Source organism: Alosa alosa, chromosome 22 (genome assembly GCF_017589495.1).
Source record: "Alosa alosa isolate M-15738 ecotype Scorff River chromosome 22, AALO_Geno_1.1, whole genome shotgun sequence".
NCBI classification, from domain to species: Eukaryota; Metazoa; Chordata; class Actinopteri; order Clupeiformes; family Clupeidae; genus Alosa; species Alosa alosa.
The window spans coordinates 6,303,837-6,323,039 of record NC_063210.1 but is presented as its reverse complement, the minus strand read 5'-3'; the positions used below and the strand labels follow the sequence as shown (position 1 = coordinate 6,323,039).

At 42.6% G+C, this 19,203-nt stretch overlaps 2 protein-coding genes across 2 annotated transcripts in view; both read right to left on the bottom strand.

The window, feature by feature from the left end:
- The window catches only part of erbb2 (erb-b2 receptor tyrosine kinase 2), a 29,926-nt gene extending 25,923 nt beyond the window's left edge, over positions 1–4,003 (bottom strand). The window contains exon 1 of the mRNA XM_048232520.1: positions 3,660–4,003. Within this exon, the coding sequence (XP_048088477.1) occupies positions 3,660–3,729 (70 nt within the window). The 5' untranslated portion in view covers positions 3,730–4,003. The remainder of the gene's footprint in view (positions 1–3,659) is intronic.
- Positions 4,004–8,432: 4,429 nt separating this feature from the next.
- pgap3 (post-GPI attachment to proteins phospholipase 3) lies at positions 8,433–18,999 on the bottom strand. Its single transcript, XM_048232521.1, has 8 exons — positions 18,462–18,999; positions 17,281–17,378; positions 16,764–16,916; positions 16,262–16,324; positions 14,649–14,710; positions 14,203–14,339; positions 10,178–10,382; positions 8,433–9,886 (listed from the first exon to the last, which is right to left on the bottom strand). The coding sequence occupies exons 1-8, from the start codon at positions 18,661–18,663 to the stop codon at positions 9,823–9,825; spliced, it is 984 nt and encodes a 327-aa protein (XP_048088478.1). The 5' UTR covers positions 18,664–18,999; the 3' UTR covers positions 8,433–9,822.
- Positions 19,000–19,203: the final 204 nt, after the last annotated feature.

The following is a 19,203-nucleotide window of genomic DNA, read 5'->3' as shown; positions in this document are numbered from 1 at the left end:
ACTACAGAGTGAGGCAACTGGCTAACCTGAGTAACCGTCTGTAAAAGAACACTGCACTGAGCAGCTAGTTTCTAAAGTAACGTGTTGATTGGAGATCAGTGAATTCAGGAGTAACCACTGATCTCTAATGTGCAGTGTTCTTTTACAGATTTAAGTTACCTGGGTGAGCCAGTAACCCACATTGGGAGGTGATGCTCAGTACAGACATCAAACTGTCCAAAAAAACAAACAAATCACCTACCATAGGCTACACTTAAACTCGGAACACTCTGCGTACTATCAATTTTCTTACTGTGTTTCAGTCCGTTGCTCAACGTCAAGTGTTTCACACTCGACTGACACTGAGGATGCACGGCATTTCGTAGACCAACAGCAAACTGGTTCAAATTGGCTTCACTTGTCCTTCGGAATGACTTGTCCTTCGGAATGGCTCTGTCCATTTCTTTTTTCATTTCTTTTACTGTCAATGGTATTTACAAGGTACAACAGTAACACTAAAGGTCCCAATCTATTGATGTCACAGCTGGTACCATGGTCACCAAATATACATTCACCAAACCCGCAGATTGGTTTCTACATGGTGAATTTCATATACTGCACACACACACACACACACACACACACACACACACACACACACACACACACACACACACACACACACACACATGTTCACTGTCTCACACAGACATACTTATAAGCTGACAGCATGCAGGTCTATCTCTGGCTTTGTGGTTGTCACATTAGTGGTTCCCTACATGCATCTTAGCACAAAAACACAACACTGTTCACAACTTCACACACTGCAAGTCACTAATGCTACTACATCCATAATATGATGTTCCATTGCATTTCATGTACTTATTGTTTTTCTGTATGGTTGTGTTAACCTGTTTTAACTTGCATGTAAAGTGACTTGGCGTATCTATAAAAGTGCTCTAACAAAATGTATTATTATGTTTTATTACTGAATAGCCTCCCTCCCATCAGAAAACAAACAATGTAAGTATTATTACCTCTATATAATTATTACATTGCCATTATAACAGTAATTACTATAACAACAAATATTTACAATATATATTTTTCCTTTGGATTCAATGATGTATTACTCTCATACTGGTCTCAAATAAGTCTCATATAAGTCACTTTTTGTAAATGTGTGCTACCTATACAATTTAATCCTCAACTTCAATCATATTACTGTAACTAAATCTACTGCAGCACATGGTGTTTATTTCTGAGGTGGGTACAAGCTGGAGAAGCTCTTATCTCCTCCATCTAAACTTCATTTCTCACACAGCAGGAGTGAAGTTTCACTGTGTCTCTGCCTACACCTCTGTATCTGCGATCTTTGCTATCTTTTATCAGAGCCAGCAGCAGACTTGAAATTCCAGTGAGACTTCTTGTTTTGGTGCCTGGAGAGGCAGAGTCATGTCAGACCAGCAGCACACACAACACTTTGTTGTTGCAGAGACTGTTTTTGTTCTGCAAGAGCATGTCAACAACAACAACAGTTATTGGGCCACAATTTCAATTTTAAGCATACTGAATCATGGAGTCATTCCACATGCAAAACATGTAATCCACTGTTTATCACAGTAATATGGCAAATATTTGTTCTCATATGAATGTGTGTGTGTGTGTGTGTGTGTGTGTGTGTGTGTGTGCCCAGTCTGCGTGCATGCATGTGTGTGTATGCATGCATACTGTTCAACATACATACAGTATCGTGTACAATACACCATGGTATATTCATCTTCCTGAATGATTTCTGAAATCTTTCAGTACTCCTGTCTGGAGGAGACCTGCCCTGGGTCACGTAGGAATACATCTGGCTAACTGAACTTCTAATAAAACCAAGCAAAGCTGAAGCCTGACACACCAGAATCAACACTTGACTTCATCAATGTTTTGCCACCAGCCTAATGAGTTACAAGATCTGCTGAAGAGAGGGAATGATTTTTTACATCAGAAAAAATTAAATATCTCGTGGATACACACACACACACACACACACACACACACACACACACACACACACACACACACACACACACACACAAGGAACTGTGTTCCCCCCTGTCAATTAAGAAACCATGTCAGTTATGCATAAAACTTCAGACATCGACCTTTGGAATATCTTCTGTTGAACTGAACAGGGTGTGTTTGTATGTGTGTGACTGTGTGTGTGTGCGTATGTGTATGTGTGTGTGTGTGTGTGTGTGTGTGTGTGTGTGTGTGTGTGTGTGAGGGGTATTAGATTTAACTTATTTTATTTTCCTTGTCTTTATGAGAATCAGGTGGTTGACCATGCAGCACTCCTCACATAGACATTAAGTCTGCCTCTCAGAACAACCACAATGCCAACGAGCAGTTATCAATAAACATACATAAGATCTGATTTATGTGATTTTAGGTAACCTGTAACACAAAAGTGGTATCGATAACACCTGGAACAGGTGCACTGGCAGGCTCTGATGTAAGACACACAATGAAGAAACTCCACAGTGTTTGCTGTTGAAGAAACTGTATCTAGACCAGTTGTTTGACCCATTGTGTTGGCCTAATGTTCTGAGACAAGTCTCTTTTAAGGATAGTGCTTTTGGATCTAGACCCTATTTTCATATATTTACGTAGATTTTATGGCATTTTTGCATTTCTCTCTCATTGCAAAGTCCAAAGACTATTTTCGTTTAACTTATAAAAAGTAGGGTTGCAACAATTACTCAATAACTCGATTAGTTGTAAACTACGACTAAATTAACGGCCAACTATTTTGATAACCAATTCATCAATTTGTAACATTTAAAGGACAATGCCTCAAAGTTCTCTGATTACAGCTTCTTACAGTCAGTCTTTAAATCTTTAGGCCTACTTACTCCTCTGTTACAGTAAACTAAATATTTTTAATGTGTGGACAAAACAAGGCATTTGAAGATGTGATCTTGGGAAACATTGATTTTTTTTCACTGTTTTATTGTTCAAACAACTGATCAATTAATCCTCTATTAATAGTTAATTGCAGTCCCCAAGAAGAAGTGATTCTACATTTCCTTCAAGGGGTCTCAGTTGCTGGCCCTGTAGATGTTGGTCAGTCTAGCTGGTGTGTGGACAACACAGATGACAGCTGTAAGAATTTTCTTTAGACTGAGGTGCTGAACAGGTGTTTGTTTACCATGTTAAGCAACCACTACAACGGATACAATGAGGGAGTTGTTTTAAGTACTATTGTAAAACCAAGTTGCAAAGCAGGTTCCAAAGCTTAGGCTACTTGGAAGTGACTGTTTTAAACTCCATGCGTGGTGGTTAACAATCACCCTCCATTTCTTCTGTTCTCATATTGTGCGAGTCAAATTTAAGAAATCGACAAATTGTTCCACGTAGGCCTATTACAATTACGCATTTCGTCCGTTGGAGACTGTCGGTTAATGAATTTTCACTCACAACTCGAGTCTGGCGAGGGGGTGGCTCGTTTCAGCTGCAGGAATGTGCTCTATTGTCGTTCCAAGCGACATACAGTGCTCAGATCCAACTTAATTTGCCGTTCCACATTCAAAAAGATACTTAGTAAGAAATATGTGAAGAACTGGGGTGACTGTTGAGATCACTACGTGTTAATTCCGTTAAAGACAGAGACCCATATCAGTGTTACCCACCTTTGGCAGCCGTTCGCGGAACTCCAAAAATCAGAACCCAGAGAAGCACTAAAGTTCTCGCCGCCTCCATCGAGCGCAACCAACATTAGTCCATATTCCCTCCAGTAACGTATAACGTATTCCACTCAAGTGCCGCTCTTCAACACGTTTCTTCTTGTAAATCCTCCCCGCATGTAAGATCAAGTGGTTGTTTTCTCCGCCAAGTCCCAGAACACAACTTCCTGCCTGGAATTTCGACTGTGCGCCTGGCAAAGCTGGGTCAGTCCGTCCGTGCGTGTTGACTGCGTTCGTAGTAGAGTGTGTCATAGGAGGCGCGTTCCCGTCGAGAGCAGGGGTGGGGACTTGCAGTTGCGGACGGCAGACTTCGATGACTGCCCTCCTACAGTCAGAAGTCACTAGGCGAACGGGACGGGGGGACTACTCACTCAACTTACCCAGTGACGTTACTGCCTTGTCTTGCTCAAGGCGAGTGTGCAGATTTGAGCGCCCTTTTTAAAATACGCGTCATACTGGATGTATGGTTTCTACTTAACTAGTAAAACTGCGTTACACAAACGTACATAAGGGGGACTCAATAAAACTCGATGAAACCCAGGAGTATTGGCGCCCCAAGCAATGGTATGTCACCTGTCAAATGCAGTCATTGCAGTTGGTGATTGAATCACTTGCCATTAAGCAGACGTTATAACAGTGTCACCAATAGATTAATTACCCCCATCCTCGTTATTTTCTCATGCTCGACCATGATGTGGGCTACAGCAACTAATTAGTTACTTCATTAACATAGGTTATTGATTGTTGCACTTTCCGCATGCGTTTTTCAAGCGCTTGGAATAAGGAGATATCATCGGTGCATTTCTGACATAGTTCACAGGGCACTTTCCCCCCTTCAGCGCCGGCGGAGGGGGAAGCGAAGGAAGAAGAATAAAGCCTATTCATCCGAAACCATCCGACCCCCCAACAGACACACACACATACACACACTCCTCCTCCAATCCATAATATGGACAGCAACTTTCTTTCTCCTTTTCCTTTCCTTCATTCTATTTGAGTTTGTGTAGGCCTACAAACTAATGAAATAAGATATTGGTTCAATAGTAATAAGGGAAATAAGACACTGAAGGCAAAAGAGACCTAGCCCACTCATGTGTGTGTGTGTGTGTGTGTGTGTGTGTGCGAGCGTGTGTATGAGAAAGAGAGAAAGGGTAAAGTGAGTGGATGGGAAACAAGTGACATGTCTATACTCTCCATTGACTCCAATGCTTCAGTTCTCACAGCTTCAGCTCTGATCATCAATCAGTGATTATCCTCACAAGGTCACAGGGTTGTTCCTACACCAGAGAACAAAGCCTAAAGTGAGACAGGATGGGCCCATGCCCCAGTCACCCAGAGTCCTCCACCACAGCTACCCCACCCTGACTACCTGCTGACTGAAACACAGAGTTAAACACCCCTTAAAGTTAAACCAATCAGCTCAACAGTGAATGGGGAGAGCTGTGAGGCTGTAGGCCTATACATATTCCAATGTGGCAACAAACCAAACCAGATCTATAGGCCAGAGGCCCATTTACATTTTCATTTATTAATTTGGCAGATGCGTTTATCCTTAGGGACATACAGCAATAGAATAACATTTAAGCATTTTAATATTTAAGTTACAGAGCTACAGTTGCAGCATTGGAATAACACGTAAGCTAACATTTAAGCATTTTAATATTTAAGTTACAGAGCTACAGTTGCAGCATTAGAATAACACGTAAGCTAACATTTAAGCATTTTAACATTTAAGCTACAGAGCTACAGCAGCTACAGTAGTATAATAACATTTAAGGTACAGTGCAGAGGAGACTAGGAATTACCACTGCATGCTAAGAATTACCATTGCATATAGATCATATATGCATCAAGATCATAGATCATATCAAGTATCAATAATGTACAAATGCCACCGATCTCACAGGTCTAAATTAGACTACAGGTACTGTAGCCTACATATTCCACTGATGTAACAACTGTAACCTTACAAACCTGAGGTAATAAAAGTAGACTAAGGCTGGTATTCACATCACTGAACAAATCTAAAATAGACTAGGCTGGTATTTATACATCATTGAGGTAAAGTTCACTGGGACTATAGGTCTAGTTCATTGAGGAAATCTACCATGAACATAGTTTTGTGCAAGATCAGAGGAGCGTGATAAAAGCAGTCAGATGGAACAGATGGGAGAGGCTGCCGAGTAAACACAACCCAGAGGAAAGAACATCCTAAATAAGATATCCCCTTTGTCTGGGCTAATTCTCTAGACATCCAAACTCGACCCAAGTCCAAGGTAAGTTGATTGTAAGACCGTACAATATTGTTTTCCCTGTCTATCTCTGAATAAGAGCTGTTTTTCTGAAACAAAGACAAGATAATTTCCCTTTCTGAATGTTACCTAGACACCTCTTCTTTTACGGAAACCTAAAACTTTGGCCAAAAGAGTTGCCCAATCTGTTTCACAGACTTGTGTTGACTAACTGTTTTTTCACACACATTCATGTTCATATGTATGTTGTCTGAAAAGTACTACTAATAAGCATTGTTGAAGTTCAGTTTAAAACAAATAGGCCTACCACCACTGATAAGAGCTGATTTGTGGAGGCTAGACGGATATTTTGCCATGGGGAATTCCCTGAAGTCATCTCTGTATTTATATGTAGACACAAAACAGCTGAATTATAAATAAACCAGACACATGCTATAGATAACATTTTTTAATTAGTTCATCACTTAAAGCTTTCTTTAAACACAACTTGGTGTGGTAGAGGAGAAAGGGGAGGTGCATTCAGAAAGACAGAGAAAGAGAGTGAAAGGTGCATCAGAAGGGCATAGAGGGTTCAGTGATTGGAGGTGTAGGTGCGTGTTAAGTCAGCAGGGGGCAGTGTGGAGCTACTGGGAGTCCACAGTCACATTGGCTTTGGGGGAAGGAGGAGGTTGTGAAAATCCAAAATAACTTTTAAGACCACAGCTCCCATAAGTCACTTCCATACAACTTTAGCTGACAGGAGGCTTTGACACGTTAACATGGAAAGGCAATGAAATTAATACATACCAGAAAATCACAAGTCACAAAGAGGCCAGTGCATTTGTATCGCAAGCATGGCGTTGGTGTAGTTGTAGTTGTGATATTCAGTGGATGTTATACAAGTTTACAAGTGGACCATCACCACAAATGTTAAAATCTTGCTTTTGATAAATGCCGCAAGGACACAGAGGATATGGACAAAAAGATTAGCCAATTTTCCTAACCAACCAACCAACCAAGAGTCAGGCTCTTCACTGCAAACTGCAATCTCTACTAAACTCACACCATCACAACTAGTCAACGCCATGCTTGTGATCTGAGCTCCGCTGGCCTTCCCATACACCATTACGAGAAAAGCATCACCATGTACACAGGCAACCCTGCGGAATGATTTGAGATGGACTGCCACCCACTCCAGGCATGCGGCGAGACAAATGAGTCACGCGTGCGTGCGTGCGTGCGTGCGTGCGTGCGTGCGTGTAAGTGTGATGAGTTTCAGTCAAATGGCAGTTCTGATAGTGTTGCTGCTCCCCACTCCCGCCACCCAATTTCCTCGCTCTAACTTTTGCTCCGACTCTCCCACTCTAAGCCTCTCAAACAAGCTATATTTACACACACTCATACACTCTGTCTGTCTGTCTCTCTCTCTCACACACACACACACACACACACACATACACAGGTCTGACGCACTGCATTCAGGAATTCACGGGATAGCAAGCACTCCCGGGTCAGCCGACCTCACGCAAACTAAGCTGGCTCACTTCTGTGCATCCTTTCTCTCTCTCAAACACACACACACACACACACTTCAAGCAAACACAGTTATGGCACTATTGTGGTACGAGACTTAGCTTGTGACCACGGTGCATGTTCTGATAACAAAAGGGAATTGAATGATTCACAAAAGCCAAATGTTAAGATTGTCAAGCTGAACAGGCTACTTCAATCACTTACAAATTTGAATGCAGTACTGCATCGCTAATAAACCGCTCACATGCACTCAACAATAGCATCACATTTTCGAATAGCATCACATTCCCGTTACACATCCTTCTCGAGGAGAAACTATTCTTATTTGTGCAAGGCTTGGTGTGAGACTTTCAAAACTGGACAAGGCAGACAAACAGATAAACAAAGGCAGACAACAGAACACAGCATTGTGTGATGGCAGTTAGCATTTAGTGTGTGTGTGTGTGTGGGGGGGTAAAGTAAGCATAAGTTAGTTAGACTTGGTGGGAAACGTTGTGAGCACACACAAACACACACACACACACACCTGATGAGGACATAAAGCTTTTGACAAAGCAGGACAGGGGAAGTAAGGCAGACACTGATTGTTAGTGTGGACATTCTGTTCAGTAAACCACCAGAGATGTCAGCATTATAGCTAAGAAAGCAGGCAGTTAGTGCAGAGATGCCTGTGTACAAAAAAAGAGCCAATCACAGACACATGCAGAACTTTGTGACGCTGTGGCGCACGCGCACACCACCACCTGCCTGCACTGCGCCGCATTACACACACGGACACTGCAGCACACACGTCACATCACACACGTCACGACGCTAACACGCGACACCACACGCATGCCTGCGATGCGTTACCACACGCACGCACACACGCGTACACACACGCACGCACACACGCGCATTTGCGCACACGCATCGCCGCCACGCCATTACCCACACACACACACACGCACACACACGCACACACACGTACGTACACACACACACACACGTACGCACACACACACCAAGGCTTTAAGAGGAACCTGTTTCCTCCTTCTTCTTTTTCCTTTTTATTTTTACCCTCCCTTCCTCCCTCCATTTCACACTGATTCATCTCTAACATGCTCACTCTCTCACCCCAAATACTGTCTAACGTTGATGCAAGGTGACCCACATAAGATCAAGAGCTCAGCTAGAATCAGTGAATACTGGGTCTCCTTGCTTCCACCCCGTTGTTTGAAAAGGCAAACCTGGTACACATGAGAAAAAAGAAATAAGACTGTCACAAACAAAACATTCCCAAAAAATAGAAAAGAGAACAGAGAAGAAACGAACAGAAAAGAAGTACAACAAAAAGCTGAAAAGCTGAAACTCAATCCAGAGTATGAAAGACAAAGCACATTATGGTTGTAAGTCATAAAACAGTAAAAGAAAAAACAATCACAAGAGCAAAAATATGGAACTCAAGACAACTGAGTGATAATCATGATTATAGCATGCCGCTATCAGAAATTAAAAAAAGAGAACTATTCAATCATGTCACATAAGGAAGTGGTGAAGCCTGTATATACTGAAGAACACTTTCTGACCCGAATACTGCTTACACAGGTACACCCCACTAATTCTCCAACCTGTTTCCTGCAATAGTTGTTTGGCCCCATTAACACTGCATGAGCCTGGAGAGATAGATGCTAACTGTTAGCATATTAGCATGTCCTTGCTACAGGCAGCTAAGTGCTAAGTATAACAAGAGATGATCAATCTTGTTACACCCAGGCCTCCTCGCCTTGTGAGTATGCTATGCTGCCCTCTACTGTCTGATTCAGGTACTGCTACTAATTGTGTCAGGGCTATTGAAAACCTCAAAGCGCACCAAAAAACTTCAAGGTCTTACAGCAGGAATTCACACAGTTAAAATGGCCTCCTTCCCTGACAGAAAGATCTGGCCATAACAAAGACTGAGGGAGGGAGTTGTGTGGTCATATAAGCCTACACCAGTCTGAAGTCGTGCTTAACATGAGTGAGGTCTGTGACAAAGTTAAAATATGTGAAAACAAGTACAAACAAAAGCCTCAAACCTATTTATCCTATTTCAAGGCAAAGCTCAGTGAATGCAAACACCAATCAAGTTTCAAACTGAAAATGGAAAAGAAAAAAAAACAAACCTAATCTGAAAAAAAAGTTTGTTTTTCTTTTTCTTCCTGGGCAGAATGGCATGAGTTGAGAGAGAGAAACATTTCTCAGGATTTTGGCTGAGAGGAGTGTCATGCAGGTCGCCATGGAGACTGAGGGCCCTCCCATCCCGGCATCCGCTTGCCTGATTGGGTGTGTGTGAGGAGGGGACAAGGTGCAGGTGGAGATTCCCCCTACTCGAGTTTGACTCCTGTCTTCTCTGTGTTGAGGAGGTGCAGACTGTCATCAATCAGGAAACTATGGGAACAAGGATCAATCAATCAATCAACCAAACACCTTTTACCTTAAAATAACATTTGCAAAATCATTTTGATGGCACAAAAACCCTTAGAAACGTGAACTTCTGTTGCACACACACATACAAACACATAGACACACACATACCACCACCTGTAGAGAAGGCGTGTGCACATCCAGCTCCTAGACGAGTGGGGAGAATTATTTTTCTCTCTCACACACACACACACACACACACACACGACACACGAACAGAGAAGACACACATACACAGAAGACACACACACAGACCTGTAGAAGAGGAAGTGGACGGGCACGGTGCTGAGGTGCCAGACGGCGTGTGCGTCCAGCACCCAGAAGAGTGGGGGGAAGTCGAGCAGCTCCAGCAGGGCCAGGCCGTGCAGCAGCACCACCACCAGGCTGCACTTCCACCAGTAGGGCAGCGTGCGCCGGTTCTGCCAGCACCAGCACAGCCACCACAGCAGGTTCACCATGCCTACAGCACACGGAGGAAGAGAAGTGGGGGGCAGATGGGGGAGGGGAGGGTAGGAGAGAGAGAGAGAGAGATAGAGAGTGAGAGGGTAGGAGGGAGAGAGAGAGAGAGAGAGAGAGAGAGATAGAGAGGGTAGGAGGGAGAGAGAGTAGGAGGGGAGAGAGAGAGAGAGAGGGGTGGGAGGGGAGAGAGAGAGGAGAGAGAGAGAGAGAGAGAGAGAGAGAGAGAGAGGGTAGAAGGGGGAGAGAGAGAGAGAGAGAGAGAGAGAGAATAGGAAGGGGAGAGAGAGAAAGAAAGGGAATGAGGGAATGAGAGGGAGAGAGAGGGCAGGGGGCGACGGGGGATTCAGGGAGAGATGGAAGAGGGAGAGGAAATGGTAGAAGAATAGGAAGGGGAGAAAGGGAGAAGACAGAAGGAGAAAGGGGCAGAGGATTCAAGGAAGGAATCGGGGTGTAGAAAGAAACAGAGGGTGGAAAAGAGACAGGGACAGCAAAAGAGAGAGGGAGAGTATGGGGGACAGGAGAGATAGAAAGGGGTAAGAGATACAACAAATGAATTACCATGACAACAATCACAGTACCCTAGAGTAGAACACCACAACACCTGCTCATCTGTTTGGCTCATCTATGATTTCCTACAGAGTGAACACAATAGAATGTTTTTTGCACAGCGTGTATGTAAGGGATAATGCCCGACAAGGTGTCCATTATCAGAAATAAATGAACGACGCGGAGGCGTGAACCGTCCGATGCGAAGCGGAGCTTCTGCGAAGTCCATTTATTTCTGATAATGGATGCATCGAAGGGCATTATCCCATTTATACCATGGTCACTTACGAAATAAATAAATATGAAATCAATTATTAACCCTTAGAACCCTAAGCTGTTTTTAGGGCATTTTCACTACCTTTATTCATAAGGATTTATTCTGGTCATTGTAAGTGCCACACACATATTATATATTGTTTTTTTCAGCAGAGTCTAGGCTATCCAGAACTGACTAATTCCATGTATTAGTACTAGCATTGATTTTATTTTGATTTTTAAAGAATTAAAATATAAAAAGCGTATTATCAAAAATCTTATATTTTGACATATATCTCACCACAGCAAGCTCATAGCTCTACATGCATTTCATGTGTGTCTAGAGCAGACTATCCTGAATCGGGCAATATAATTGCCATGTTGGCGGGATACTCTGGGTCTGAGCAATTTACAGAAATATGTGGTGTGTGATTTACGGAAATAAATGCCATTTTTTATTTAGTGATGAAAAATGACCTTTCTGCGCACCATATCTGTGACACGAACTGATCTGACCTGACTTGACCCGAGTTTGCATGTTAGCCTGTGTGCGCCTATGGTGTATGCACTCATAATGATTCTCAACTTTTTACTGCATTGCCATGAACAAAGTAAAGGCAAAAAGGTGTTTCTTTGTTGAACAAATTGGGATGCAATGTGAGCCTTGAATTGGATGCCATGCAGGAATTTGCTAGGATCTCAAAACCGGATTATGAACATGCTTTGCCATAGAGAAACACACAATAGCGTTGGATTATACCATCCTTCTCTCTATACTCGCTAACATGGGAATCTCCGGCTCTGCTCTCTCCTGGTTTGAATCCTACCTCACAGGGACCTTCGTTTAGCATTATCATGGCTTGGTCAGCTATCTGCACCTCACCATCTCACCACAGGGGTCCCCCAGGGCTCAGTGCTGGGCCCCCTTCTCTTTGCCATCTACACCACCTCCTTGGGACAGATTATCCGTTCGCATGGCTTCTCATACCACTGCTATGCAGACGACACACAGCTCTATCTGTCCTTTCCACCTGATGACCCCTTGGTTTCAGCACGGATCTCGGATTGCCTCTCAGACATAGCTACATGGATGAAGGCACACCACCTCCAGCTGAACCTCTCAAAGACTGAACTGCTGGTCCTCCCAGCTAAACCTACCATACACCACGACATCAACATCAAATTTGACTCCTGTCTGTTTCACCTACCAGGACTGCAAGAAATCTAGGAGTTGTTCTCGACAACCAACTAAACTTCTCAGATCATGTTGCCTCAGTCGCCCGGTCATGCCGTTTAGCACTCTACAACATAATGGAAAATCAGGACTTACTTGACTCAAGATGCTACCCAACTTCTGGTTCAGGCAATAGTCATCTCACGACTTCGACTACTGCAATGCCCTCCTGACAGGTCTCCCAGCCTGCGCCAGTGAAACCACTTCAGATGATCCATATCACTCGCGGGCGCGCCTGGTCTACAACCAACCCAAAAGGGCACATGTTACCCGCTGCTCATCCAGCTACACTGGCTACCTATGGCGGCCCGCATCAAATTTAAGGCTCTAGCGCTTGCCTACAAAGTAGTCTCGGTTCTGCTCCCACCTACTTGAATGCCCTCATACAGACATACACTACCTCCAGACCGCTGCGCTCCTCAGACGAACGACGTCTAGCTCTACCACCGATGCGCTCAAGCCAATCAAACTTTTTCTCATCTGTTGTTCCTCGTTGGTGGAACACACTGCCAGTTCCTACAAGGGCAGGGACATCCTTCTCCATTTTCAAAAAACTCCTGAAGACCCAGCTCTTTAGAGAACATCTCCTCTCATAGCAACACTTACAACAAGTCTTACTGATCCTAGCACTCACCAGCCGTCTTAAACTGACAAGTAACTGTTAAAAACAGCACTCACTGATGCACTTATTCTTACTGCACTCTAATGTTTTTAAATTGTCCTAAAATTGTTGAGAATTGCTCTAAAACTTAAACTGTTTACCATGTTGTAAGTCGCTTTGGCTAAAAAAGCGTCAGCCAAATGTAATGTAATGTAATGTAATGTAATGTAATGATTATAAACATGCTTTGCCACAAAAACAGACAAGAACATGGGGTAAGTCCAGCTATATAAAGTTATTATTTTGCTGTTACTTCGTCTGTTTTATAACCCAGAAGGATGTACTTGGTATCAAATGATAGCTCTGTATCTCCTCTTTCATCTGACATGCGTGGCATATCTATCCGATCACGGGTCCGCGAGTAATTCAAACGAGAGTAATGAGTGTGCAGCGTTGGTTTGTGTACATGACGTTATTATTTTGCAGTCACTTCGTCTGTTTTCATAAGCAAGAAGGATCGATATGTACATGGTACCAATTGATAGCCCTGAGTCTCCTCTTTCATCTGATATGCTTGCAATATCTATGCGATCACGGGTTCGCAAGTAATTCAAACGAGAGTAATGGGTGTGCAGGTGAACGCAGAGAAGTATAGACTGTAAATATGATGCAATTTGATTTAATTTCATTATTTTTTTACATTTTCATACTTTAACGCACAGACAATTGAAAAGCCCCACTTCTGCTCTGTCATGTACAAAAGGTTTCATCTCGCTGCGGTGAACAGTCGCGGAGCAATGTTACAGAGGAGAAAGGGTGTGTTTTTGACGCACTTTGCGTCAATCGGGTTCTAAGGGTTAATACTAAATGAGTTTTAGAGCTAAAATCGTTAGTTTTTTCAGCTGTTTACAGTTGATTTCATTGTTGCAAAGCCTGCCTCCAGGCTCAACCGTTGTCCTACTATCGTTGTTATAGTTACCATTCATAAGCATTGATATGGAACGGCGATTAAACTTTTTTTACCAGATCTACTTCATAGGTGTAGTATATCACTTTTTAAACAACACCCTTTTCAACCTAGACCATGGTATAAATAGATTTATAAAACGGATAGTTCCGGTCCTTGATTATGATTGGTTGAATCGCGTTGGATGCCGTTGTATATTTTCCTGTGTGTCCTCTCACCGATGGTGGCGTTGGCAGCCATGTTGTATCCATAGTCAAAGCTGATGAACGTGAGATAGGAGACGTGGGAGGTGAAGGCCAGGATGAGCAGCGCTCCCACCATACTGGACACACCTGGCCGACGCAGTCCCAGCGTCCTACAGGAATACACACACAGCACACAGTAGACTTTTTTTGACTTTTTTGGCAATTGCAAATAATGCAGAAATTCCATGCCTGCGTGTGTGCGTGCGTGCTTTTTTTTTGTGTAAACGTTCAGCTATTGCAATCAGTTCAGGCTATTGGGCAACAATTTTTCACCTGGAGGCCTTTTATCAAAAGTGGGCTACTTCACAGGTGTCCAATCAGAACACTAGGAAACAGTCACATGACTGCCCAGCAACTTTATTATGCTAATAAAGTTGGCCCATGTATCATCACCTTAAGGTGGGGTGGCTCAGGCCTACCTCACACAGCACATGTAGATGGAGTAGAGGATGACTGCGGATGCACAGAAGTAGTCCATTTTCTGCAGAAAAACAAAGACAGGAAATTACTTCATGAATGAACTGATCATACCATATGACAAGACATGGATGACTGCAAAGTAAGTAATTTCTTCCAATCAAAGACTGCTGCTCAAGGGACAAGCATGAGCTATTTATGTAACAATTTTAGGGTATTATGAGTCCACACCTTTAGTGTGAACATACACACATGAGCACCGTGAGTATTAACATTAATGTTCTTCTTCCATATAATGTAATAAAGGGATATTCCACCATTTGGGGAATTACACTCATTCTCAACCTCCCCTTGAGTTAAACAATTGATTTCTCCAGTTCATCCAGCCATTCTCCGAGTCTGGCGATACCACTTTTAGCTCCAGCCTAGCATAGATCATTGAATCAGATTAGACCATTAGCATCTCGCCCGCTAGCATCACACTTAAAAGTGACTAAGATTTCCAGTAATTTTCCTATTTAAAACTTGTCTCTTCTCAAGTTAGAAAGTGTAATAAGACTAACAGAAAAGGAAATGTGGTGATTTTCTAGGCTGATTTGACATGGAACTATACTGTCGTTCCAGCGTAATAATCTGCTGCAGCTCAACTTTGTTGCTGGAAGTTATAGCCTACCGGGACTATTTTCAGGTGCTGCGTGCAAGCTAGCTCTCCGTTTTGTTTAAAAGTCAACAGAGGTGACATTACCCAGCATCGCTTAGCGCACCTTTAAGAGAGCCAGATTGTATGCTTAAAGCCTGAGACAGAGTAGATAGTTTAAAAGTTGAATGTAGATAGTGTAATGGATATTGATAGACAGAAAGTTTAATGGATGTTGATAGGCAGATTGTTTAATGGATGTTGATAGATAGTTGAATGGGTAGATGAGTGAATGGTTTGAAGAAGTTGGATGGATAGAAAGTTGGATGGAATGTGCCTTATATCCTTGTAGAATGGAGACGCACAGGGAGAGTTGGCCAACAGAACCGTGCATTTTCATGCACTGTAAATATAAATATTTTGATACCCCCTTTCATTGGTACCAATAGTTTAAGATTGCCGTTCAGGTTTTAATTAAATCTGTTATCAGTTAATAAACTTTCTGTTGTCTTGGCCTGCCCTTTTACCGATTAAAGTTTTTGTCGTGGTATCTTTTCAGCACTGGTATCAAGATACTTAGGCAAGGTATTGTATCAAAGTCATCATTTTGAATTGTGACAACACTATCACGTAAGGCAGAAATGCACTATGTGGAACACAGATGGACCGGGGAAGAATACACTATGAAGTCTGATTTGTGGCATGTTAAACCTAAAACAAGAGTTGCCTTGTTAAAACACAAAATTAACGTTAACAGTGTAATACCAACTATTTGATATTTTTACACAAAAACATTACAAATTAAAAAGTTTAAAGATAACATGTTTGCCACAAACATTTATCTACACTTGCCAAATTTGAATGCACCTGAGGCTTTAGACTTAATCCCAATGGCACACTTCGTAGTGTATATACCTCTCTGGTGTCTGAGGAAGCTCTATGCTGAGACAAGAAGAGGAACCCAGATTAAAAACTTACCTCAGTTAGGTACGTGTCTCTGGTGTGGAACACTGTAGACCAGAACCAAGCATTGAGAGAGACCTAGAGGGAAAGAGAGAAATAAAATAAAAAAAATCCTTTTATTCTATTTCTAGTTCTATTGGGTGGGCTTCTTTGAAGCTCTATATTTTGTCCATTAGTAGATAACAAGTCTCTTTCTTTAAAACTATTTAGGGACATTGCTTTGCTCTATGGCTCTCTAATTTAGCAGCCTGGAAGAGAAGCATAGTCGGGCTATGTGCCTCCACCAATACTAAAAATCTTGACTTGTGTAGTACACGCAGAAATATATTTAAGAGGAGAATGATAAAGGGAGAAATACACATTCGCTGGCTTCTTTCTGTTTTCTGTTATATTTTATGTAACTGAATGTTTACATACTTTGTTTTTTTTGTATTTTAATCTATTTTGTGTTTTTATATGTTCTTTTTGGTTTTACAAACAAACACACACACACACACACACACACACAGGAACTTACCAGAGAGAAGGCATTGATGGTGTGGTACATGGGGCTCTGGCGTGGCACAGCGCTTCGGTAGCGCAGCAGCATCAGCAGGCAGGCCAGGCCATTCAGCAGAGATGCCAGCGCTGATGCCGGCTCCTCGAAACAGAGGAAACGAGCAAAGGGCCACTGCACACAGGGAGAGGGGTTACACACACATATTAAAAATAACAGACTGTATACACACACATCAACTGACAATGGACCAGACATTGGGCACTATATTGGGTCCAGATAAAGACCAGATCGGTACTAGAATAAGCAGCTGGGACTGGCTGTTTTGGTATGCTGGGATAACTAATTGAAAATGGACCTGTGTAAATGTGTGAAATATAATAATAATAATAATAATAATAATATAATAGTACAGAAGTATACAATTCACTGGTCTGATAGTTCTGTGAATATGTGTAAATGTCATCATGCACAGTACTTCTAGTGGTGATTAGAAAAATTGTTTTTGAAAAAACAAAAAAAACAAAAAAACACTGACTTTTCCATGGAATTGTGGCACTCTGTACCCCTCTGCCTGATACAGTCCCACAGTAGTCCACATGCACTGGTACTTACAGTCATCACGACATGTCCAACCTGGGGGGAAAGAGAAGGAAATTCATTCAATCTCTCTTTCTCAATCCTGTCTTTCCCCAGACAAAATGAGCTCAATTAAACATTAACGTAAGATTGTCATGATCCCTTGGCTTGTATATCATGCTCCTTACTTGTCCTGAGTCAAAATTGTAATCTCTAAAGAAGGGCTAATATATTTTTGAGACCCTGTTGTATAAATAGTAATATTGTCCTCTAGGTTTGTTTCAACCAAGTTATTTTTGTCTCATCACACCTTCAGCGTGTTTAGATTTTCTAGATATTTTGCATACACTGTCATTCACTGTATGGCATTCTGACTGTAGCCTACATCTAGGATCATGATAGGCTACTTCACTAAATCAGATGTCTTAGGCATTCACTGTGGAACAATTTGACATTTAAAACAACAAAAAACAGCCTCAAGTTCCAGTGACTCTCAAGTGTGTACACACTGACTCTTTTCTCAATCCACACATCCCTGATAACAGTAGCCCTGACCATGGTTTATGAAAAGCCTTTTTCTTCAAGCAAGAATAGCGAGACGACCCAAGAAACCCGACCCCAGGCCAGAAACCTGAAAATCAGGAAAGATGCACGACTGGGCCCAACACCGAAAGAGATAAACTTGACAATTGTCCATTCATGTCTTTGTCAGCTGTTTCATTGTAACAAAAGCTAACCTCGAAATTAAGAATGGAGTTAGTCTGAAACTAGTATTTCCTGTGAGCTAAACTATTCGCAAACGAAGTGTAAACGGCATGGCTAACATGCCAGAACATAACGGCTAACAGAACAGAGAACAAAACACAATGACACGTGTTTTAGTCTACAAAGGCCTATTTTCATCAACGATTGCATTATCATGTGATCTTCGCAGATTGATGTCATCTCTACTTCGAGTCACCTAACTCATTTTGTCCCTACCGATTCCGCTTCTACCACGCTAGTGTTTAAAATGAATGAAACAACAAAGATGCTGGAAGTTTAAATGACATCTCTCAGGCTGAATCACTGTATTCCCAGCTCGTTGTGGGTTCCGCAGTGAGCGCATATAACATCATCAATGTAAACACCGACTCTCACCTGTCAACGCCATGTAAGGAGGCTGGGTGGACTGGAAACCACGTAGCCGGGCCCCAGTGCAGTTGGTCCGGACACACTGATTCACGCAATCCCGGTATACTGGCTCCTTGTCGCCCTGGGAGCTATGAACGGAAGCCGACAGCAAAAGGACGGCGCTTACCAGCACGATGAAGCTGGTAACAGGACCAAAGGACTGACCCATGGTGGCGGTCGGTCGACCAAGTCGATCAGGTACAACGACCAGGTCAGTCGATCAGGCACAGCGAGGACGCAGTAGCAGCGGCATGTCAGGCGAGCATGTCCCCGACAACAACAATCAACAAATGCGCGCCATAATGTCAACTAAACTACGATATTCCTACTAGCTAAGTATGCGTTGCCTTGAATGATTTGTGCATTAACCTCACTCGCACCTTTAATAGGTTGCAGTCGCGTCGTTGACTTGAAAAGCCAACCCACTCCGCCTGTAATTTTAAAACCAGGAAGTATCAATGTTGGCTACTGCGCATGCCTCAACATGGAAGGTAGGCCGACATCTGGAAAGAGCGCTGGGGTTGCTGCTGTAGCCTAATAACATAGATATATAGCCTACTGACAGTATCTATGCGGCAATAAGAGCTGTAGGGTCTCTCCTTTAAATCTAGCAAGTTGGCCTATTGTAGGTCGGTAGCCAGCAAACACATGCCTAGTTCAGAAAGTATCCAGTTTATCTACCGAAGATAATGCATAGGCTTATATTGTT

What these genes read in the sequence shown, in the direction of transcription:
- pgap3 (XM_048232521.1), bottom strand. Translation starts at nt 18,663, where the DNA reads ATGGGTCAGTCCTTTGGTCCTGTTACCAGCTTCATCGTGCTGGTAAGC. An exon ending in ATCTACATGTGCTGTGTGAG is followed by an intron (nt 14,340 to 14,648) that starts GTAGGCCTGAGC and finishes GTATTCCTGTAG; the next exon opens with GACGCTGGGACTGCGTCGGC. An exon ending in GGCTGCCAACGCCACCATCG is followed by an intron (nt 10,383 to 14,202) that starts GTGAGAGGACAC and finishes CGTGTGCTGTAG; the next exon opens with GCATGGTGAACCTGCTGTGG.